Source organism: Perca fluviatilis, chromosome 12 (genome assembly GCF_010015445.1).
Source record: "Perca fluviatilis chromosome 12, GENO_Pfluv_1.0, whole genome shotgun sequence".
NCBI classification, from domain to species: Eukaryota; Metazoa; Chordata; class Actinopteri; order Perciformes; family Percidae; genus Perca; species Perca fluviatilis.
The window spans coordinates 37,323,605-37,343,106 of NC_053123.1; the positions used below are offsets into that span (position 1 = coordinate 37,323,605).

Below are 19,502 nucleotides of genomic sequence, written 5' to 3' on the forward strand. Positions count from 1 at the left end.
TTCAGGGGCAGCATTGCATGTTTTAAAATACATGTGAAAAATACATGTGCATTAAAAAAAAAGATGTTAGTGACTTAGTGGGGCATGATAATGTGTGCCACAAATTTGGATTCTCACCAATGGAGGGATGTTTCTTATGTTATATAAAGTAAAGGTAAATTAATATTTGAGATTTACATGATTTTGTGGTACAGAGATATTTTTGGACTCACCCATTCAATGATTGTTCCTGTGCCTCTTGAAGTCAGATTTACTTCAAATGGTGCTGAAGCCTGGCAAGCCTGATGTGTCACATTGTTTGTGAAATTGCACTTCACAAAAGGTAGCCTTAGAAACGTAACCAGCTGTTTCAAGTTGGATTCGTACACTATCGATGCCCGTTGTCCAATTAAATCATCCTCACACAAGACCTGGAGGCTAGCAGGAGATGCTACAGAATCTTCTCGTTGGGGCGGTACTTCGTTTTCTGTGGAAAGCTGCACCGTCTCTTCCAGACTGATTAACGGAAGCTCTTCAATAATGTCCAAGGCATTTGACACTATTGACCATTCAATCCTGTTACAGAGATTGGAACATTTAGTTGGCATTAAAGGAATTGCTCTGAGTTGGTTTAGGTCCTATTTCTCTGATCGATCTCAATTTGTGAATGTTAATGATAAATCCACCAAGTACGCTAAAGTTAGCCATGGGGTTCCTCAAGGCTCAGTGCTTGGACCAATTCTATTCTCCTTATATGTGCTTCCTCTAGGCAATATTATTAGAAAACACTCAATTAACTTTCACTGTTATGCGGATGACACCCAATTATACTTGTCAATCAAACCAGACGAAACCAGTCAGCTAGCTAAATTTCAAGCGTGCATTAAGGATATAAAATCCTGGATGACCTATAATTTTCTGATGTTAAACCCTAACAAAACTGAAGTTATTGTGCTGGGCACTAAACACCTCCGAACTTCATTATCTAAAGATATAGCTACTCTGGATGGTGTTGTCCTGGCCTCCAGCACCACTGTTAGAAATTTAGGAGTTATCTTTGATCAGGATATATCCTTTAATGCCCATCTAAAACAAACCTCAAGAACAGCCTTTTTTCATCTTCGTAACATTGCCAAAATTAGGAATATCCTGTCTCAAACGACGCTGAAAAACTAGTCCATGCATTTGTTACTTCCAGGCTGGACTATTGTAATTCCCTACTGTCAGGTTGCTCAAATAAGTCCCTTAAGACTCTCCAGCTGATCCAGAATGCTGCAGCGCGTGTTCTCACAAGAACTAAGAAAAGAGATCATATTTCTCCTGTATTAGCTTCTCTGCATTGGCTTCCTGTTGAATCCAGGATTGAGTTTAAAGTCCTTCTCTTGACCTACAAAGTTCTAAATGGTCTAGCACCATCATATCTAGAAGAGCTCCTAATACCCTATTGTCCCACTAGAGCACTGCGCTCCCAGAATGCAGAGTTACTGGTGGTACCTAGAGTCTCTAAAAGTAGAATGGGAGCTAGAGCCTTCAGTTATCAGGCTCCTCTCCTATGGAACCAGCTCCCGATCTGGGTTCGGGGGGCAGAAACTGTCACCTCATTCAAGAATGAACTTAAAACTCTCCTATTTGATAAAGCTTATAGTTAGGGAGTGAGGAGTTGCAGTGTTCACCTAACTGGCCAAACTGCTTCTCTTCATAATTGTTAGATTAATAATACATAACAAAGTAGAGGGAGGCAGGCCAGCCAAGCCAGATCCAGCAGGGGAGAGTTCCAAGCCCGAACAGGCTACCTCTCCTTATGACCTGTCTCTCTTAGTTACCTGTTATAGTTACGCTGTTATAGTTCTAGACTGCCGGGGGACTTCCTTCCTTTGACACACTGAGCTGCTCTCTCCTCTCCCTTTCTATTACTATTACTATTACTGTTACTATTACTATTACTATTACTATTTGTGTGCACCCTGTCCCAGAAATGCTTGTTACACTGTAAACCCGAACGTTCAAAGTAATTAAATAGATTAAGTAGTGTATACTCAAAGTTTTAGAACAAGTTCTACTAACTTAATTTTGTCAAGTTGGTGTAACATGTTCTTCCTTTTTGAGTATTGTTAACTAATATTTTTTGATTAAATGGAACTATTTTGTGTATAAGTAAGCATAACTTAAAAACATAACTTAAGTACAATGTAATAGAATTGAGTAATAACATACTAAGAATGATAAAGTCCTGTTATTTCTATTGTTTAAAATAGGGATGATTTAAAAATAAACTGAATTTATATAGCACATGTTAAAATACAATAAAATCTCAAAGTGCTTTACCAAATAAGTAAAATCGATCATAATAAATAAATTGCAATAGCAAATGGTCTGAAATGCATTAGACATTAGTGGAGGACAAAATGTTTTATTTTATTTATTTTGCGCTTCATCACTTTAATGTAGCCTATATATTCTTTTATTTTTATTTAAGCAGCTGCAGGGATAATTTTGTATGGAGAGTTAATCTCTGATTCAACCTGCGAAGTAGAAGGTGGCTTAATTTGCACACTACACTGATTCCTTACCGCCTTTGAAAAAACACAGAAGAAGAAAAGTTTGAACAACGAGCAGCGGGAAGCAGCAGACAGTAGGGTTGCAGAAACTACCCACGCAGCAGCAATCAGGCTCACTGGACTTACTGTAAGTTTTGAATGTTAATATTCATTCGCTTTTACTACTTTTATACATTTTGTATGTGTTTGTCTCAGAGAGCGTAGACCTTCTCAAAGCCCCGCCCTTCACTGGCTTATCATGGGAGTCTTGTAGGGATTGGCAACTTGTCAGATATAGGTTAGCTGCTAAAGAGCTAGCTAGCCACTTAGCGCCACCAATAACGTTACCAGAGACTATTTAGAAGGACTTGACGTTACGCACTCCAGCAGCACAACTAGCGACCTAGCTACCACTAACCGACTCCCTGAAGAATTTGACGACGGATGAATCTAGTAATCACACGCTCATTCCCCGCTTAAAGGTGGTGTTAGAAAATTAGTTGTTAGTAGAAGCACTAACAGACACCTGGTATGTTAGTAGAAGCACTAACAGACACCTCAGTGCGATAGTTAGTTTTTGTTGCTGGAAACTTTCAATAGTGGCACAAAAGAGCATAAACGCCTCAAACTGAGTTCCTACACTGCAAGTCCCGCTCTCTGTAGCGCTTCTAGGGACGCTAGTTTTAAATTCTGTGTGAGCAGACTGTCTGAGACACGGAGATTGCTGTTAACAGAACGAGTCAACTGCCCGTGCCTGCCTACTGTTGCCTCGGGTTTTAAAACAAACGACCCTGCTGGAGGCAAGCTGCTTTTCATGACAAAGATGAATAAAGTAAAACCCTTAATAGTAAAGCTTTGGTTTGTAGAAATGGTATTATTGTTGATTAACCATGCACTAAGGTTCAAGTGTGGCTGCTTTTCTTTACAGTAATGTTAATTTTGCTTGATGGCTTTAGTAACTTGACACTTATGGGGATTAAATGAAAAGATCATTAACAGGGAACATTTATAAATGGAAGTATTTATAATTTGACACTCTTTGAATCTTTTAATTGTTCAGTTTCAGATCAGTTTATGCCTTTGCATCTTGCTGTTCCAGTTTCAAGAAGTTAAGGAAGATAACTGGAGATGTGATAACGATACCAGGTAATCCAATGAATGTGAATTCTTCTATCACCCCCCCCCCCCCCTCTAAATACCAATAACTTGAATTGTTGTTTTTTCTCAGACAAGGTTTTAGTGTGGTAACCCCAAATCATACGCACTCCACACATACACATCATTGTTTTTTCTACTTGCCTGTTTGATCAAAATAAAGTGTTTTGCTGTATTTAAGTCAACAAATAATGAATGTGTTCTGTTCACGAATACTACTATACATATTTTACTTAACTTTGTATTTGCTTGCAAAAATTGTTGAAGAAGACTGAGAAGAAACTGACCCTCATTAGAAAGATGATGGAGACCACATTTCCCCCTAACGACAGACCATAGTGATGTCCTGCCCACCAGTAAACGAACACCTCATGGACCTCTGGCCTGCTCTTAAAATAGAGTCTGAGGTAATATGGATCAGCTCTCTCTTTTAAAGTGAAAATTGTGATTCTTACTCATTTGGCTGATATTTTTGCTTTATGAATGTGTGCAAGATTCTTCAAATTGAACTGTTTTTTAATAAGTGTTGTTGCTGTATTCTCCTCTGGCTGTTATTTCTATGTAGTTGTATGCAGAGTTCCAGCGGATTACAAATCAGAACCTGCCCAACCTTCCCCCCTTTTTCTTTTTCACGTTTTTTCCCCCTTTTTTTTCTTTTTTTTTTCTTTTTTTGTACGGAAGGCATCAAAAACTGGGAAGACAGCAGATGCTCTGGCTGAAATTTTAAAAATCCATGATGAACAGGTAAATAGATTTTTACACATTTCATAGGTTGAACCAGTAGAACATTGAACAGGTTCAATGATTGAAATGAGCTTTTTGACTTTTGCAATTAGTCCACTTTGTTTGCCATTTGTCTGATTGCATTAAAGATGTTAACAGGTTATTTGTGGACATATGTTCTGTTTGGACTGTTTAAAATCAGCTTTATGTAAACTCTTCAGTATATGCAATTCTGTTTTTATCTGAATAGGAAATCCATGACATACACACCAAGCGCACTACTGTTCTCCACGTCCTTCCTGTGTATCTGCGTGAGGACGTCTCTGGATGTTTAAGAACCTGCACAGTGAGTCTCCTTAAGTCACTAACAGATTCTGCTGTGTATTATCTAACCCGTAAATACTAACATTTTATTCAATGTTCAGTAAAACATTTTCCTTGTAAATGTCCTTGGTTTCAGTCAGCACTTAGATTCTCTGGTATTTTGGCTGATTCATGTGTGCAGAACATGGATCTTATGTTTTTCAACTCCTTACAATGAGACCCAGGTCTCTTTTGTAAAAGTGGTATTGGATTTCAATGGGACTTGGTTAAGGAAAGACAAATTATGTCATCTGTTCTGTTCCATGTGTTAGTTTGTGATTAGTATCTCTTTTTTCATTCATTCAGGATGAGTCTGATGAGCCAGAGCTTGATGGTGTTGCAGTGGCCTCATTACTTTCATCGGTGACCATGACGCAAGTCCAGTTCACTACCACCCTGTGAGAATCACTGTCGTCATTGAAAGTGATGCCGTGGTCAGCCTTCCCAGACTTCGGCGATGCCTTCCTGGTAATCTGTGGAGTGATCTATGCACTACACCTCAGCTATCCCAAAGCACTGACCAACACTTTTGAATTCACTCTAAAGATTTAACTTGGTCTAGAAAGTGGTAAACTATCCCCGAGGTTGCAGACCCTCAAGAATGAATTAATGATGTAGAAACTCATCTGAAAAAAAGGCTGCAGGGTAAAGCATTATAAAAGGCTAGTTCAAAGTTATCTCCTTTTGTCTAAATAATGCCTCAAAAAGTTACTGCACTACTGCAGGTGTTCAGCCAATAGGCCCAAACTACTCAATATGCCTTTGTTCTTATTAATATAATGCAAAAGTAACGCTAATGTTTTGTATGTTTTAATGTTTTTCTTAACCATTGTGGGCTGCGCAAGATGACTCACATTTCACTGTGCATTTGATATGGTTTGTAAAACATTTACATTTTAGAGTTTTAAGTGAAAATGTTCTTAAACTCTATAGAATATTTGAAATTTCATCCAAATTGCTGCCCTGTCGCCTTACTCAGGAATTAGCAAGGAAGCCAAAAGCAGTGTTTTTTCTTTTATAGCTGTAACGAACGATAACTTCATTTTGGTATTATTGTTTTTGATTACTCCGATTATTTTCCTGACTATCTGATTAGTTGTCTGGTCAATATCAGAAATGTGTGATAAATATTTATTTCCTAGGGCCTTAAAGAAACATGCCTACCGTATTTTCCGGACTATAAGTCGCTCCGGAGTATAAGTCGCATCAGTCAAAAAATGCGTCATGAAGAGGAAAAAAACATTTATAAATCGCACCGGACTATAAGTTGCATTTATTTAGAAATGTATTTCACAAAATCCAAAACTACACAATAGCACCCAGAACAACAGGCTGAATACGGTAGGTGTCCGGTATGTTAACGTAACACATTAACAGTTATTAAACTATACAATAGCACACAGAACAACTACCAGGGCGGGCGACGAGCGAGCTAACTGCACCGTTGACAAGCCTCTCCCAGCAGCACGTTGTTCAAGCACCCATGTGTGACTCGTTCCTCCAGCTCTGGCCATCTTGCTTTCAGCCGCGATAGCCGATTAGCTTTCTTTGTTTTCTTCATTGCATAAGAGTCACCTTTTCGCCAGTCCCTCACAAGTTTCTCCCCTTGTTTCAAACTTTCTTTCTGCTGCTCGATTACCGTTTTCGGCTGCATATTTTACTACCTGCAGTTTATCTCTTTTCTCTTTCTCAGTTGTCTTTAGGAGCAGCATTCTAGTTGTCACAAGCATAGAGCGCCTCTTGCCGGCTGTAGATGGTAATGTGTTCAGTATGAATTAACATTTAAAAACATGTTAAATTATATATATTTTGATATACAAGTCGCACAAGTCACAGGACCAGCCAAAGTAGGAAAAAAAGTGCGACTTATAGTCCGGAAAATACGGTACTTATTGGGATTTATTCACAGTATCCCCAGAGTTAGATAAGTCCATACATACGCTCTCATCTCTGTGCGTCGTCGTATCTCTGTCTGACGCACCCATGCCTAGCTTAGCACAGATCCTGGAGGTATCTGGCTCCATCTATGCTCCTAATAAGTGACAAAATAACGCCAACATTTTTCCTATTTACATGTTGTGATTTGTACAACATGTGCTAAGCTAGGCTAGCAGTGGGTGCGCCAGACAGAGTTACAACACACACTGAGATGAGAAGGGTATTTATGGACTTCTCTAACTCTGGGGGATACGATTGAATAAGACAAAGTCCCATTAAAGTCGGTGTTCGTTTAAGTGACCAGGAACACATTTGGAAGGATAGGATCAGAGAATTTTGAGTTTTTCTTCTTAAAAATCTCTCAAATTTATTTATTTATTTAATATACAATTAAAGTATATAAGTATATTTTAAAATTATTTTTTATTTTAATTTATAAATGTTTTTCTATTTCATTTTAACATGTAACTGTTCAAAAGCAGACGTTCACGACTTTAAGATATATTAAGTTAGTTAAACTTAATGTAAGTGAGGCAATCGGTTGCCTAAAAAATTTTAAGTTTTGAATCACATGTTTTTAAGTAAACAAACTCAACATATTTGACTAATGTGTACTTAAAACAATGACAAAACAAACTAATAAACATTGAGTTTTATTAACATAAAAATTGTGTGGTTGTGTACTTATTTTTTTAAGTTCTGTGAACTTATTCCTGTGGTTTGAAAACTCAAAACTGTAAGTCATAATAACTGAAAATAATTGAGTTCCCTTAACAGAAAACTAAGTCATATTAACTGCAAATATTTGAGTTGAGCTAAATGAGCACTTTTAATTTAACTGTTATCAAAAGGTACAAGTAGCAATTCAACCAACCTTTTAAGTTCGGAAAATTTTGACTTTTAAGTTAATCAACTTAAAAAAAGTGAGGCAACTGATTGCCTCACTTTTTTTGAGTTCTGGTAACTTATTCGGGTTTACAGTGTATTAATCCTAGCTTCTGGGGAGTTTACTCCCTGGAGTCCTTATGTTTTTTCCCCCAGCGTATTTCCTTGGAGAACGTTGGCACCAAGATCCTGGTTGCAGCTGTCGCCGTGGTCCTGCTGCACTCCCTGCTGAGCTCAGTGATGCCCTGCAATGTCATGCTGCGTCCTGCTGAACCCTGCAGCTTCCCGCTACATCCAGTCACTGTTCCATTATTAATGTGACTACTATCTCCACTGTTCATCACACCCCCAACCGGCTCGTCAGACACCGCCTACCAAGAGCCTGGGTCTGTCCGAGGTTTCTTCCCAAGAGGGAGTTTTTCCTCGCCACTGTCGCACTGCTTGCTCTTGAGGGAATTACTGGAATTGTTGGAATTGTTGGGGCTTTGTAAATTATAGAGTGTGGTCTAGACCTACTCTATCTGTAAAGTGTCTCGAGATAACTTATGTTATGATTTGATACTATAAATAAAAATTAAAAAAAATGTTCCTCCACCAGTTCTGTCAGAATATGTAAAATATAAAATATAATACAGTATGTACCATTAACATGTGCTTACTACAGATACATGTATTTGATTTTATGTGAAAACATATCTATAAAATGGAAAATTATTATAGTTAAAACATTACACTATACAGAATATAAAGTTATTTCACTTCTCTGCCATTCACCAACAAAAAGAAATCCCACCCACTATAGGTTTAGCTTTCCATTAGTCTAAGCCTAGCCACGCCTACCCACGTACATTGGTTCACAGGACAGTGCTAAACTATGGTGTGAAAGAGGTGAGTAAACTTGCTTCTGACAAACCTCATACAAATAGATGGGATATAGTCCTCATCCGAACTACTAGCTTCACTAGCTGTTTCCCATGCATCATCATTCATATCATCCTGGTCTCGCCAGTCAATCCTGAAAATAAAATAAAAAATTCAGAAAGAAAAATACAGAATAACTCAATGGATTACACAGCAAATTATACAAAGGGGGTGTTCTTTAGGTGGGTTCAGTTTCAGATCTTGTGAGTTGTCATGTACTGTACATCAAAGCACAGAGAAAGTATAAAGAGAAAGTATAAAACTATGGATTAGAATAATACTTACACTGTGTTTTGAAGATCATTAGCGTCTTCAGTCAGGCTAAAGGTGGACTCATCATGAACACTCATGTTAGAAAAACTACAAAAAAAAATAATTAAATCAAACTTTTAAAACGGGGGGGGGGGTGTCTGCGCCACACCGGCCATTTCTGTCATTTGTGCATCCCTGGTTTACATGGAAATGATAAATGATTGTAAGTCAAACAACTTAATTTCAAACCAATAACAGTGTATTACTTATAAATACCAGTTTAAAAATCACCTTTCATCTAGCGTCTGTTCGGTTTCTGCCATGGAAAGGTCTTCAATACCAGGCTCCAGTAAGCAGTGTTCTCTGTAAAACAAATGCCATATATTAGTCTGGTGTACTTATCATACTTAGCAAATTGGAGAAGTAATTTTACTTAACTTTATATTAACTGTATTCCTTACCTATCTGATGAGGACTGACTGGATGGTGCTATGGTCGAGAGGGTTTGAATTGGCATTCCATGTCTCTTGCTAGGAGTTGATGTTGATGCTCCTCCTCTTTGATAACTGTTCAATAAGGAAACATATGGAAATGTAATTTACCACCAACCTATAACACAGATATCTAAAATGATATGAAGTTGATAACGAGATTACTAACAAAGTTAGTAACTTACGCCAGTACATAAAATGCCTAGAAAAACAAGCAGCAAGCCTGAGCTGAATATTTCAATAAACCCACACCGTTAGCTTTGTCTATTCAATACGAAGATTTGCTATAGGTTACTTGTATTTATATATATTATAACTAACTACAGTGTAGATAGGCACAGTTTCAGGTAAAACCGAAAATATGTAACGTTAAACCTATCGTGTGATGTAAACATACTATAAACTTACTATACTGAGCATTTGAGCAGCTAAATGGCAATATAATAGCTTCACTCCAGTTACAGTGTAGAAAACAAGTGACCAGTTTTACAGAGTGTACCCCTATGGTTGTTTTACGCCTTCCTTGAAAACTAAATATTTTATTATTGACTGCTTTTAGCAGCAGAGGTTGACTGTCGTGGTTAGCTCGCCGAAACTTTAGCTAACATCCGCTAGCATACACACAGGCTAACTATAGCCAGTTAGCTTTGTGTGTAACATAACAAAAACCCACCCATCTCGTAGGAGCGAAGCTTAATATTTAATTCAATAAAATTATGGTACAAAAGGAGTACTAACGCCACAGGTCTTATGTTGAAAACTTACGTTGCGCTAACGTTAGCATAGCGTTAGCTGGCTGTCTAAACTTGTGAAAAGCCAAACATCCCGTCCAAACTGTTTTTCACTTTCTTTCTAATATTATTATAAACTAAATGAAGACACCTGGACTCGGTTGAGACCAAAATCCATATTTGCCAAGACCAGCGGCCGTGACAAGTCCAAACAAGACAAGTCCAAATACAAGACCAAATACAAGACCGGACTCGAGTACTACTTCCCTGCAATTAGCTGAATGTGTGCTTACCTGTCTATTAGAATGCATGCGAGATCGGCATCTCTGTGTAGTCCTAACTTGTCACGAAGCTCTCTCCATCTTGGAAATGCCACTCCAATGTTTATCCTCGTCTTGCTTCTTTTTGCGTCCCAAAACCTTCTTGGATCGTTTTTTTCACCTGTACGTTTGCGCTTCGTAGCTCTAGCTCCAGCAGCAGAACGTGCAGGCAATGCATAATCATGGTCCATAACGACTGAGGTAGCTATACACACAAATACTACAATTGTATAGTTTATAATAGTCTCGGTCAAGTTCAGTGAGCTAGCTGCTCTGTTAACTTCAACTTCTTCTTCTTCGCCGTCTTACTCTGTGGTTTCATTGGCGGACTTCCGGTGTTCACCTTTGCGTTTGGCGGAAGTTAGAGTAACTAGAGGAGTCAAAGGATATAACGCCATTGACGGAAGCTAAAACGAAAAAACCCAAACCCCCCGCCCTTCAATTAAATTACAAATTTCTCTGGGTTTGAAAGTTGGTGGAACCATTTGGGATAATGTAAGTACACAACTAAAAAATATATATACCATAGGTATAGTGATTTTTGGTGTTTTTAATGCAGAAAAGTTACATATTGTACCTTTAAGTGACTTATGAAAAAAAAACAGAAAAAGAATATTGATATATGATGATTTAATAACAGTTTTTGTGTGCGTGGACATTTTTGCCTCGAAGGTGTCGAGAGTTTTTTTAAGGAGGGCATGAGGGTTAACTTCGATGAAGTGAGAACACACATTGAGAGGGTCAAAGTTCTGAGACTAAACACAGACAACACCCCAAAACAAGATGACAGCTATGTGTATGTCCACAGCCATGGTTAGCATGGCTAAAGCTATGCTTTTGGTACCAGTGGCGTTGCCCTCTGCTGGGCATTAGAAAGAGGTTTCAGCATTAGATTTACATTTCAGACTCAGAAGCCATGTCCATCCCCTTCCTTTATAGAGTATGATCATAACACAAACACATGTCCATAATGAAATTAAGACTCTTTAATGTGTAGGTTTACTGTACTGGCCTGGGAGAGTTAAACAGTGTCCTGACTCGTTTCTAAATAGTTTCACTCCATTCCTCTGTTCCTCAGTCTGCTAACAGGTCGACTGTATCTGGTCTGCTCACATGTGCCCCCTGGTGGTGGTTGGTGTGCAGCTACTGCAGCTCCTAATGGAAATAAAATCCTTCACCCCCCTTATCTGACGCCACGGCACTACCACGGGACTACTGCTGCAACCATACATTAATTGATTGATTGAGAAATCACATTGATATGACCTGTTATAAAGCTGATATTTTAAACATTTATTTATATTACTTTTCTTATGTGACAGTGACAACACAGACTACAGACAAATTAACCTGTTTCTCTGTTAAAAACATAAACTGAATGATTTTTACAAACTGCTGAACCTCCTAGATGACGTTTTATACAGCAGATGATTCATGAAGAACATTTGACATCTATGATCATTGTTTATATTTTAACTATTTCAGGAGGAAATAAAAAAAATGTCTCTTCTCTGGTTTCAATAACTAATAAGGACTGTTCTGTTGCTTGATGCTCCAAATTGAACAATTAAGCTACTAAAACTAGGTCAAAGATCATTAACACTACCTAATGTTTCTTTAACTCTTCTTGTATTAGTCTGACGGCCCGATCATTTCTTGAACAGCGCAGTAATCCTGGCTGGGTCTGGTGGAAGAGAACGTCAACATCCAACACGACGTTCTGAAAGGTTTCAAACCATCTTCTGACATCGGTTGAATAGTCGGGGTCTCTGGTGTGATGCATCAGCACTAGAATGACTGGTTTACCTCCACATGACACTGAAACAGGAGACAAAGGTTAGAGAGGGACTTCCTGTAAAGCCCAGGGCACAGAGCTGGGCTGCGGTCCAATAGTCACATTTACTTAGGAAGGTTCCTAAGTAAATAATTTAGTTCATGGTGCTGTCTGAATGGTTTATTAAACCGGTTAATGTGAGAACTTTGCTCTCCTCTCCAACGCGTAACATGACAGTGAGTATGTGTTAACAGAACTGTGATGAATGGATCTCTGAATCCAAAGTTTTACAGCACACCAGACACTGGTTTATTTATGGCCCACAGCAGCGTCTGAAACAAGTTCACCTGTTCACCCCCTGGCTTATTTCAACATATATGGTTTGTTAAAAATCACTACAGATATGACTACATTATTATGAAAGTGTGAAAGTAGGAATTATATGTCACAATTGCATGGATCGGCTCTGAATTATCGGAGATACCCCGCCCACACCGACACAAATAAATTATTTTCACCCTTTTTACAATCTCTGTAGGCTATTGTTTTTAAATGAAGCATTGTAGTGATGTATCAGTATTTTCTTCAAAGATTTACTGTAATGATGAGTAAGGCTGTTTTTAATGACTGGAAATGTTTCCATGTGCACAGTAATATCACTATAATTGATATCGTGGGATATTTAAACAGCAAAACTAAAAACTGCAGTTATAAAGTTGACGGAGAAAACATAACTATGAAAGTATAGTATACATTTAAGAATTTTTGTCATACAATAATCCACATCGGGATTAATGTGGATACATTAGTGGGCAGGAGGGTGAGGTGAGCAACCAATAATGAAAATAAACTTTATTAGCTGAACACCTTTCATACAAGAAACAGCCTCCAGCTTAGTGCTTTCTAATAACTAAATCATATGCAGTGAGTGCTTCACATAAAACATCATTATTGCAGAATAAGAAGGGAAAAAAATTTAAAACTAATATTTTTCCCCGGGTTGACCACGTTCATTAAGCCTGCATGAAACATCACGTTTGGAACGCACAGGGCAAAGTATCCAGATGAGCTGGCAGACCTACGCCAGTAACATCCTCCGTCACATGATTATGCCGCCGAGTGTCAGCAGTCAGATTCCCCTGTCACCACGGTTCTATTTTCAAAATTGCTTTTGAATTCTCCTTCACACTTTTCCTTGATCTCATGACGTTTACCATCGGGGTTAAGTGTTAAGTTAAGTGGTTAGGTAAAGGACTTAGGAGGTCATTTTTTGACTTTTTCAAGCTGATTGGCTGATTCCTCTCCTGTTGGGAAGGGTTTGTACATATATATATGTAATGTAAAAGAAAACAGCCACATAAAATTGTTTGTGTTCACCTTCACCCAGAGAAACAGAACTCATCTTCAGACAGAACGTGAGCTGCAGAATCATCTGAGCGTTACTCACGATCAAATTAAGTCTTTCTGTTACCTGAATCCTCTCTCATAGCTGCCTCCACATCTGATCCAACACGAGACGTGATTGGACAGAAGACGATGATGACATCACATTCCTGCCGGTTGTTAGTGATCTCCACCTTCCATGTTGATGACCATCCCAGGTTCTTCACTTGTTCCAGTATGACCTGATCAGCACCAAAGGTCTGACCAGTGACGACCAGGAACACCTTCACTGTGGCTTTAGTCCAGAAAGATAATGAACATGAAGAGGTCTTTGCTGAAAGATGAACAAACTTGTTAACATTTATACATTTTCAAAGGTAAAATGACCTGGTAGTAAAATGACACTCACCTTTGTAACCAGACTCAGATCTCTCTGAGTTATTGGGTCCTAATGAAAAATAAAGTATAATTTACTGTCAGAACCAGATTCATTAATGGAACTTTTGCTGTACAAATACTGACTTTGACTGAAAGTGCGTAAAACATAATATAAGAACAGTTTTAATTAAAGTATTGTTAATTTCACTCATTGTGTAATGTGTTAACATCAGTCTCCTGTTGAAACAGAGCTGTGTAGCTCCACTGATCCTCCACCTCTATGGAAAACTCTGAGTCTATAAATCTGAATGGAGGATTATGTTAGCAGCCTGAATTAGATTAGAGTCAACTTTATTGTCATTGTGCAGTGTACAAGTACAAAGACAGCAAAATGCAGTTTGCGTCCAACCAGATGTGCAAAAAAAAGTATATACAGGTGGTGAATAGACAGGACAAGAAATATATTACAGTATTATGAGAGCAGAATAGATATGGCTATGTAATAAGAACAATGTATGAACAACATGTACAGATATGTGCAATGTAGTTCCAGTGTCATTATACTGGTAGTAAGAATAATATAGATATAGATATATGCATTGTATTAACAGAATTTAAAATAAGAAAAACAGAATAAATATGGATATACTGAATAACCATATAGACAGATATGTACAGCTATGTGCAGTGTGGTAACGTAAGAATAGTAAGAATAAGTGTATGAGCAAGATATATAGTATGAAGAGCAGTAGAATATGGCTATGCATAGGTGTAATTACAGCATGTACAGTACTATAAATAACTAAATATAACAGTATGGGTGGGCTAAATACAGCAGTGTTATGCTGATCCCTCTTTCCCTGGACAGTAACCAATATATAAAGAGGTATAACAAATATAGATGGTAACCTTTGTTAGATTTGTGGTGTAAATCTTTATGAAGATGAATAAGGAATTGGAGTAGATCTGGGTCAGGTGGAGGTTTGTTCACCAAACGTTGAGCATCTACAGAGAGAAGAGAAAGGTAAAGTCTCCTTTGTTAATCAATCACTTCTATCTTTAATATTTGATTTTGTTTGTTGTACGTATTTATATAGAGAGTAATAATTAGATATGAAACATGATAAAACAAGAATTATAAATAAGTGTTCATACATTTAAAACATTCTTCTGACATCACATCTTTCAGTTCATCTAGTTTCTTCTGCAGGTTCTTTGGGTCTGCAGTTATCTGAAACATAAACCATATAGAGGTGAAAACATGGAAGAAAACACACAACGTGTAATAAGTCAAGTGTAATGCATTGGAAGCATTATCAGTGACAACACATTCTCATCAACTGGTCTGTACAAAATATTACGAAAAGTGATGCACATAAAGACATACAAAACTAGATGACCCAATCTTGTCATGTGATGCTGCTACAGGAGCTGCCTACAACTCATATTCACAGATTTATGTTCATGTTTTTATTGACATTTTCACATATTACGACACTGTAAACATAACCGAACATCAGCTCCAAATATTTTGGACCCATAGTTCTATCAGAGCCTGACGTCTTCCTGTCTGCATGCCTACCTGGTCTTCTTTGTTTTGGGGGGAGGTGATGTCCTGGAAATTATCCTCCAACTCCATCCCTTCCTTCCCTCCTTCAGACTCCCGTGGGGGGAGAGAGGAAGAAAAGATATATCAGATACACTCTTTGGGAATGAGAGTTAGTCTCCTGTAACCTAAAAGTGATGTTGATGTGAGGGAGTGCTATATATTGGTCAGCAGATGGCGCCCTGGTCTTATTTTACAGTAAGTGCTCCTTTCCCTTTTAACCCGTAGTACGGAGCCTTTCTGACCCTCCACAGCCACTGGAGGTCTGATTCTGTTTGTTCTCTGAAAGGTAAGCCAAGGTCCAGAGCACTTTAACAATAAAACTTTATTTTAAATCATAAATATAATTGTTTGTTTTATGATTATGTTATTATGTTAGTAGGCTTCACCTGTTTGAAGTGTCATTGCATAAAGGAATGAGTCGTTTATATAGACTGAGTGTGGTTTATTATTTAATGAAACCATTGCTAATGTTGCTAACTGTGTGTGGGTAGCTTAATGCTTAATTTATTTAGTATTGGATTTATGACCCAAAGTGTTTTGTGATCCGATTGTGATATTTTCTTTCCTGAAAACCATTAAACTAGGGAAGTTTTGCTCAGCGTCAACCACCACTTGGAGTCCTGTTACCCTGTTCCTTCCTCTTGACCTGGGACATCCCATTTAAACACAACACAGAGACTTACAGAGAGCTGTGGATGGCAGCCTGAAAGATAGGGTTAGATCTACATACTGAACTATTTTTACAATCATGCTGTCATGTGAAGTGATACATTTATGTCAGGAGATCGTACAATAAATTTAAATCTGGGTTTTAATTTGGGGAAATATAACTTTTTCCGCTCTTAATATCTAAAGTTTGGTGTTTTTGTTTTATTTATAAACCTGTATTCGTGGCTGCATCTTTGCACAAGTTACTTATTAGGACCGGAGCGTCGACAGCGACGGCAAAGGCCCTATTGAAACCGAAGGAATTATTTTCTGCAAGTAAATTGACTTAAAAAACTCACCAAATTTGGCGGTCGCATCAAGTCTGGTGAAAATTTACGTATTTTTAGGGTTTCGGGAATAGGCGCACAAAAATGGCTCGCTAGCGCGCCCTAGAAAGTTAAGAAAATTGAGCCCCTGCAGTGCGTTTAACGTAGACTCACAAAACTTGGTACACATATGTAACATGTCAAGATGTACAAAAACCTTCATAAGAGCCATACCCTAAACCCAACAGGAAGTCCGCCATTTTGATTTCATAGGGCGTGGCCGTGGCGGGGCGGCCATTTTGTGCATTTCGCCGCCAAAACAGTAAGTGGTTGTAACTCGAGTGTACGTTGTCCAACTGGCTCGAAACCTTTCAGGATTCATAAGAGTCCGACCCTGAGGACAAATAAAGGCCGATATTTACTTAAAGTCATAGCGCCCCCTAGTGGCAACAGGAAGTAGGCCTAAAAGTCAAGGTGCTATACTTTAACGAACTCCTCCTAGAGATTTCATCCGATGGACTTCAAACTTGGTCTGTACCATCCCAACACCTTAACGATGAAAAGTTATTAAAAGAAAAACTTTTCGTCAGACGGTGTGGGCGTGGCGTGGCGGCCATTTTGAGTGTTTAGCGATGAACAAAGAAGTTGTTGTAATGCACGGTCGCAAGGAGCGGCGTCCGCCAGTAACCCCTCCGCGCCTAGAGGCGCGAAGGCCCGTCCATCGCTGCTCGCAGCTTTAATTATTATTTCATAACATTTGAACCATTTAAGGTACAGTCTTGTGTAAGGTATCTATAGCCACTTTCTGACCAAATAGTTACAGGAACGTAGTTATAGGAAAAGTCCACTTCTAAACAGTTCTACTAACTACTCTCCCCAAAACCGTTTTTCCCATTTGAATTCACACTGGCCAGGTGGCCATAGGGACTATAGAAGGGGTAAGGGTGGGTCAGGGTACTAAAGACCCCACTGCCAGCTGCGTTGTGGACGTGTGTGTGTGTGTGTGTGACGGCCGGACAGCAAGGTTGTCAAGCCCGCAGGTCACGCTTGTGGAGCTTAACTCCGAAAAGACAGTTAACCACAGGTTCTGCCCAAGTTCCATTTTAATTGGTGATGGTTTGGTCCGCCCTCCTATGCTTTGGCCACGCCCCTTTCACAGCTAATGATGATAATGTATGACGTAGAGTCTTGTGTGAGGTGTCGCTGAACTCAGCAGGGAATTTCCTTTTCATTGGAGACGATTTGCGGTCTCTGAGTGCGGCGCAAATGCACGGTTGCATGAGCGGCGTCCGCAAGTAACCCCGACGTGCACAGACACCCGTCCAACGCTGCTTGCAGCTTTAATTATTATAATTATTATTATAATAATAATAATTATTATTATTATTATTATCATTAATATTATTATTCCAGAGCTGTGAGAGTACAGAAGAGACTTTTCTCGCTTGAAAAAGGGCCACATTAATGGTTTGTTGAAACATCCATTGTGACCCTAGGGTTAGGTTAGGGTTAACCCTAATGGACGAAGTAGTACTGATGGGAGCAAAGCAGGAAGTAAGGTGAGGAAGTATAAATGTATAAATGTATAAATGTCCTGGTAAGGAGGGGTTTCTCTAGCTTTCTTCTGTTTTGTTTTATCAGATGATGACGTAGTCTTCATACCTTGATCGACAGAGCTACCTGTGGAAACATTTATTTTTCGTGACGAGATCTTGTCCTCTGTCTCCTATATAGAATACAAAACACACACACCCCCACACACACACACACACACACACACACACACACACACAAACACACACATATAAATATACACACACACACAGGTGCAGTGCAGACCGAGAGAACATTATATTGACTCACCAGTATGTTAAAGTCACCGTAAGACACAGCAATGCTGGTAAATTAACTACAATATAATGGTGAGATGGGCGTGCAGTTAATGTTAAACTTAGGAGACAGACAGGTGTTTTCTATTGTTTTCTATTCTATTGAATTCTAGTGACAGGCTGATGTTGTACAGTAAGGCAATGTTATTTCTATAGCACGTTTCAGCAACAAGGCAATTTAAAGTGCTTTAAAAAAACATTAGATAGCAATTCAATTATAGAGTGTATATATCAAAGTTACAGTGCAGTGTAATAAATGAATAATTATTTGATTAATAGTTTGTAGGGACAGGTTTGGGAGGAGCGAGGGGCGCAGCAGTCATCAGGTCTGAACAGGTTAGTTATACAGGAGAGAAGATATTTCAGATTGTGGCACTGTGCTCAGTATTCATTTTGTGACTTTTGAATGAATAAAAGGATATTTTTCCAGTCATACTTCATCATTTTAATTTCCTTTGAAATAGTGTTACAGTAAAATCATGTCTGGTCTTGTTGTTGTGAGCTGAGTGTCCCATCACACCCCTCCTGATTAGACACCAGTCATCTGTCAGCTGGTAGTTTAAAGACACAATATAAATGATGAAGACAATGTCATTTAAATTCATAAATGTGGCTGTCGGTACTACCTGAGACAGACAGATATATCTATATTGATCTGACAGAAAAACACTTTGCTGAAGGGGCTTATCTCTATAATATGTAACAGTTATAATGTCTGTGTTTAAAACAGGTTTGATTCTGAGTCAACTTGATATCATGTAATATTTCAATGTTGAATACTGCATACTGTAGAAGCAGTTAATTTATATATATGTAATAGTTACTTTAAATCTTCCTGAGTAACAAACTACCATCCATGTGAGATTTAGATTCTGACTTTGATACAGCCTGGATGAATGAGGAAGTGAAACAGGGTTTCTTCTGACAGACAAACTAGAAGCAATCGATTATTTTATTTTGTCTGAAGCAAGATACTCAGTGTATTAATAGTTTTACTGAAACAACAAATACAAATTCAGTTTATCAATCAGCACAACACCATTTACTGAGAAGGAAAAAGATGCTCACCAAGACTTCTCTGTTGATCAGCCCTCCTGTAGCTGTTGTAGATCTGCAGCAAACAGAAGGAAGAGTCTCTTTATATGACAGACCCTCCCTGTTTCATGAACCACATGACTTAAAGGAAATCCACCTGCTTCT

At 38.4% G+C, this 19,502-nt stretch overlaps 1 protein-coding gene across 3 annotated transcripts; it reads right to left on the reverse strand.

The window, feature by feature from the left end:
* Positions 1-11,266: 11,266 nt before the first annotated feature.
* LOC120570159 lies at positions 11,267-19,495 on the reverse strand. 3 transcript variants are annotated; one of them, XM_039818403.1, is made up of 8 exons: positions 19,371-19,495; positions 18,076-18,139; positions 15,413-15,493; positions 14,986-15,061; positions 14,740-14,835; positions 13,862-13,900; positions 13,541-13,747; positions 11,267-12,113 (listed from the first exon to the last, which is right to left on the reverse strand). In XM_039818403.1, exons 2-8 carry the CDS (start codon positions 18,103-18,105, stop codon positions 11,902-11,904), a joined length of 741 nt encoding a protein of 246 aa, XP_039674337.1. In that variant the 5' UTR covers positions 18,106-18,139; positions 19,371-19,495; the 3' UTR covers positions 11,267-11,901. The 3 variants fall into 3 exon arrangements, with proteins under 3 accessions (XP_039674337.1, XP_039674336.1, XP_039674338.1); XM_039818402.1 differs by having other exon boundaries at positions 13,541-13,786; XM_039818404.1 differs by lacking the exons at positions 18,076-18,139; positions 19,371-19,495 and having other exon boundaries at positions 13,541-13,786; positions 15,413-16,480.
* Between the last annotated feature and the right edge of the window lie 7 nt (positions 19,496-19,502).

Excerpts from the sequence above, each read along its gene's own strand:
- LOC120570159 (XM_039818402.1), bottom strand. The coding sequence starts at position 18,105 with ATGTTTCCACAGGTAGCTCTGTCGATCAAG. Across the intron at positions 13,901-14,739 it reads ACACCACAAATCTAACAAAG|GACCCAATAACTCAGAGAGA; the intron begins GTTACCATCTAT and ends ATTTTTCATTAG. Across the intron at positions 12,114-13,540 it reads AGCTATGAGAGAGGATTCAG|TGTCATGTGGAGGTAAACCA; the intron begins GTAACAGAAAGA and ends CTCCTGTTTCAG.